Raw genomic sequence first — 4718 nt, 5'->3', positions numbered from 1 at the left:
GTGTGTGTGTGTGTGTGTGTGTGTGTGTGGTTGCCCAGAAAGTACAACCCCAGGCTGCAGACCTTTCATCTCTTTAGCCCCCTCTTGCTCCGCTTTCTTGCAAGGCACACGATCTGAGAGTGCGAGTGGGAGCAAGCAGAACTTTAAACAAAACCGGTACGCTCAGAGCTCCGCGGCTGCCCGGCCAAGAAGAAAGCGACAGCGCTGCCAGAAAGCGGAGTGTGAACTCTGGAAAAAAGGTCCGACGGAAGGGACACAAGGCGAGCAGGGGTGGGGAGGGCAGAGAGAAATCCCAGGAGGGGGAAAGGAAGAGGTGTCTACTCACTGACAGAAAACAAGGCATATAATAACAGTCCATGATTCTTGACAGCCAATCTTGAACAAACTTGCTGGAAAGGCTCAGAGGAGCTGCGGCAGTGCGTTGCTCTGGATGGCACTACGGAATGGCTCCTAAAATGAATATTTGAATATAATGAGACTCTGGCGCAGTCTGGCTCTGTTTTTCTTCCAGCCCCTCTGAGTCACGTGAACGCAGAAGCCCCGCCCCGCGCACGGAGGAGCCCGCCCTTCCCGCGGCGGGCGGTGAAAGGGCCCGCGCGCCCTCCCCCCGCGGCCCCGCCCCCTCCAGGAGAGTCCAACCCCCGCGCCGGCCGCCTGAGCCGCCAGCGGTCTGGGAGGAGCTCCGCGCCGGGTTCGGCGCAGCCCCCGGCGGGTCCCCCGGCGCAGTGCGCTGAGGACGCGGTCCTCGCTTCTACCTGCGACGTTCGGTGCCGCGGGCCAGGCCCCCGCGCCAGCGGCCTAAAGCCGGAGGATCTGGGGCGCAGTATAGGGGCTGCGCCTCCAGCGCGAACACGGCTCAAATGGGGCCGGGAGCGGGGACGGCGGCGTCTCAGCAGCTCAAAGCCTCTCCAACCCAGGGGCACTTAAAAAGGAAAGCGCTGAGGGACAGACAAACACGCGCGCGCGCGCTCCCCGCCACTTCCTCCCCGGGGTCTCCGCGAGGCCAAATATTGCTCCCAGCGACAGCCAGTCACTCCTTGGCGAACGCCTGCGAGTGCTCGGACGAGCCGGGCTGGCGCTCGAGCTCCTAGCCAAAAGCTGCCGCCCCTGTCACGCACCGGGCCGGAGGGGGACGTGTTAGGCGGAGATCGGTGTGGGAAAGTGGGGAGGGAGCGGCCGCTGGGCTATTTTCTGCGCTTCCATTTCCGAGAGAATCTCCGCACCGCGTCGGCCGCGGGGTCCACTCCGAGCAAAGCAAATTCCCAAAGAAAGCGGTCCTCGAGCCATTCAAGGCGGAGGGGCGGACTCAAAAGGAGACGTCGCTGCGGAAAGGGCGCACCACAAGTTTCGGGTCTTAATGTCGCTGAGGTTTTACAACTCCCGACCCGGCGCAGAAAGGAAATCCCACCGCGTTCCCAGGAGTCGAGAAAACCGTGAACAGCTTTCGGCCTGCGCTCGACCTCTGTGTCTGCGTCTCTCCCCTCTTTCTCCAGATTGTCTTATTTTTGAAACCACCACTCCTCCCCCCGCCACTTCCTTCCCCCACCCCCTTCCTCCTTTGCACCAGCTGCAGAGTCGCAGCAAATATTCCTTCAAGAACCTTAACCAACCCACAGCTCAAGGAATTACCGGGTTGTCCTGACTCTAACGGAAGATGCTACATGCATGGGTGGTTCTGCACGGGGGCCTTTTCAAAAACCTGCCCCGCGCGACTCTGCCTAGACCCCAGCCCGCCCCGGGGTCCCGAACCCCAGACTCCCGCTCCCAAGGCCACTGCACCCGCCCTCCCTTCCTTGAGGCTCTTTCAAGTTCCAGCCTCGGGTCGCTTCAGAGATCGAGGGCTCAGGTTGCCCGCCTCTCTCCCTCACAAACTTGGTTTTCTTCTTGAGGGCATTCGCGGGAAGCGTTTGAGGAAGAGTAAAGAATCAAACGCTTAGCCCTCCGTCCGAGCCCCGGCTGCCCGGCGCCGCCCCACACCGCCGGCCAGGGTGTGGAGGCCGCGGGCGCCCCTGCGCGACGGTCGGCGCCGCGCGAGAGCCGCGCCGCTTCTTGAGCGGCTCTACGGTTTTCCCGCTCCCGCGCCACCGCCGGGACGGACTGCGAAAGGGCTGGGAGAGCGAAGAGGGGTTTTTTTCAGACGCCTGGAACCCTAAAAATGCCTCGGGGGAGGAGCTGTAGAAACGGGAAAAGCAGAGAAGAGCCAGTTCCCGCGGGGCGAAGGGCCCGTGGAAGGGGCGGGCGCCCGGGATCCCCGGACTATCCTCTGCCCCTAGGAATCTCCCCGGGCGGCGGCGGGAGCGCGCGGCGCTAAAACCGGGAGGCTGGACGGAGAGCGGGTTGTATTTCAATTTCGGATTCCGTAGGATTCATCTCTAATCACGCAATCCCCCCCCCATTTTTTTCTTTAATTAAAAAAGACAAAAGCCCAAAAGGACGTTCGTCTGCAGAACTTTTTCTTGGCAGGGGTTGGCAGGGATGCAACTCGGGGCGCTTGTCCTTTACTTCTCCACCAGAGTCTTCTCCCGACGCCGAAGTTTGCCCAGAGGTGGCCTCAGTTTACCAAGTCTATGTTTTGGGGGGTTTTAACGTCTCACAAAGCTTTCAGCCCACAAACTGCGATCCTCACAGTCCATCCACCTAAGCGGTGCCCAGGAAGCGTTTGAGGCCTCGGGCCCAGCTCCCGCGAGGAGGGGTCCGCAGGGACCCGGGAATCCCGGGACACTTGCTGGTCGGATCTGCGCTGGGAGGACCAGTATGAGCCTCCGTCCGCAGTGCGTCTCGCCAGCGACTCCCCATGGGCCACGACACCGCAGGAAGACGCGTGCTCGGAGCGCCAGGCATCCCAACCATCGTCCCTACAGACCCTACACCAGGAAATGATAGGGGAGAGACTCCTTGGATGCTGCAAGTTCATGAAAACAGCTTGTGGATAAGGCGCGTCGTGCAGCCTCAGTTCGCGTGCTCTCAGGGGCTCCGGCGGGCTGGGGGCCGGATCGGGTGACACTCCCCTCGACGCAGCCCCTCGGGCGGCGCGCAGGCTCCGGAGGCAGCAGGACCGCGCTCCCGGCGGCAGAACCAGCCCTGGTTAGGTGTTCTTTCCTCCATCTCGCGGTCCCTCGGCCACCTCACACTGTCCGAACCTCGGAGCCGACACTCCTTTCTCTCCCGGCCCTCCTGTCCGGGGATCGCGAACGCCAGTGCCCCCGCAACGCGTTCCGCTCAAGACCTCGCAGTCTTTCCCAGCGACCCCCCAACTAAAGGCTCCTCTTCTTCCCATCTCTTCTGCCCAGAACCTACCAAAGGTGGCAATCGCCCGGGGCCGCCGGACGGAGAAAGTGGCCTGGGTAGAGGCAGTAGCAGATGTGGAAGTGTCCTTCAGCGCCAGCATCCCTACCTCTAGCACCACCGTTGGAGAAAAAATAGGCCACCTTTAGCTGTGGTCAAAGGCTGAGCCCCCCGCTGTTCCCCCCAGGGATGCTCCCCGGCCCCCTCTGCCCGGCACCCCTCGCCAGGTAGCCTTGCTCACCATAGGTCCCTGCAGTAGCGGGCTCGCCAGCAGCAGCTCCTGGGGACCTCTGAACGGCTGCAGTGAACCTGGGCAAGGGCCGAGGACTGGGGCGCTGCAGGCTCGAGACGGCGCGGACGGGAATCCCATCAGAGAGGCGAGATACTCAGCCCCGAGTAGCCGCAGCGTCTCAGGCTCCCGTCCCTCGGCTCCGATGCCACACTCACCTAGCTTCCGGGCAGGGCTCCGCTCTCCTTCCCTCCCTCCCTCCTCCTCTGCCCTCGTGCATCTTCTCCTTCCCCCCTCTTTCCCTCGCTCTTTCTTTCTTTCCTTCCTCCTCCTCGTCCCCGGCAGCCCCTCCCTTCTTCCCTCCGCCCTCGCTCGCCTCCCTTTCTGGGATGGGAGCCCCGCCCACATCCTCCCATCCAGCCGCCGGGCCTCGCGTCGCAGGCCCGGGTCCCGGAAGCCCGGGCTGCGCCTAAGTCCGCAGCTGCTGCCCGGGCCGGGACCATGCTGCCTCCAGCTCCGGGAAGCGGCCGGGGCTCACCTGGGGACCACGTGCGGAGGTACTAGAAAGCATGCACCGACTAGTCGCCGTACCTTCCAAAAATACCCATGGGAGTCTGGGCTTCCCCGAGTTTAGAGTAACTGCTGCACAAACTGATGATTAAAACACTGAGTAATCACCATTTACCCCGAGTAATTAGAGATAATGAAACACCTCTAAAATCAGGTTATGGAAAAAGGAGCTGTTGGATTGCTTTAAAGAGTGGCCTTCCATAAACTGTTAAAGGATTTCCAAACAGTGAGAAACAGGCTGTGCGCAGAACTGTGTGCTCTAAGAGGTACCTCTTTGGCTATTGAAAGGTGACTTTCCTTCCAAAACGTTGTTTTCAATGCTTCTTGTGGAAAGCCTTGGCGATGACCCTCAGGAAGATGGCCCCCCTCCCACCCCAGGCCTAACACTTTTGAGGACAGAGGTGGCATGGAGACAGGCTGGGGCCATGTTTTTACAGTTAGAAAAGCCTACTTATTATAACTCAGAAACCCTCTTAAGAACCACCACAGAGGTCATTTTTGTTGCTATTGTTGTTTATTTGTGGCTCACCTGGGAATACTTAAACTCAGCAAACTGACCTGAGGAGGAGGTAACCAACCACTAAAGCAACAACGTTTTGGCCATAGGGAGACAAGAAAAGACACCCTTTGTTCT

General features: G+C 60.7%; 1 protein-coding gene across 4 annotated transcripts in view; it reads right to left on the bottom strand.

Moving 5' to 3' along the window:
• The window catches only part of BMP4 (bone morphogenetic protein 4), a 6870-nt gene extending 3061 nt beyond the window's left edge, over positions 1-3809 (bottom strand). Inside the window, exons 1-2 of one of the 4 annotated variants that reach the window (XM_031020183.2) lie at positions 3733-3809; positions 326-450 (exon numbers count right to left, since the gene is read on the bottom strand). In XM_031020183.2, the coding sequence (XP_030876043.1) occupies positions 326-450; positions 3733-3794 (187 nt within the window). In that variant the 5' untranslated portion in view covers positions 3795-3809. Of the gene's footprint in view, positions 1-325; positions 451-1118; positions 1293-3297; positions 3397-3526 lie in introns of those variants that run through there. The other 3 variants (XM_006749055.3, XM_031020187.2, XM_031020185.2) reach the window with 3 other exon arrangements.
• Positions 3810-4718: the final 909 nt, after the last annotated feature.

Source organism: Leptonychotes weddellii, chromosome 9 (genome assembly GCF_054177405.1).
Source record: "Leptonychotes weddellii isolate Sample4059 chromosome 9, ASM5417740v2, whole genome shotgun sequence".
NCBI lineage: Eukaryota > Metazoa > Chordata > Mammalia > Carnivora > Phocidae > Leptonychotes > Leptonychotes weddellii.
The sequence above is the reverse complement of the archived record's forward strand: the minus strand, read 5'-3'. Positions and strand labels throughout refer to the sequence as shown.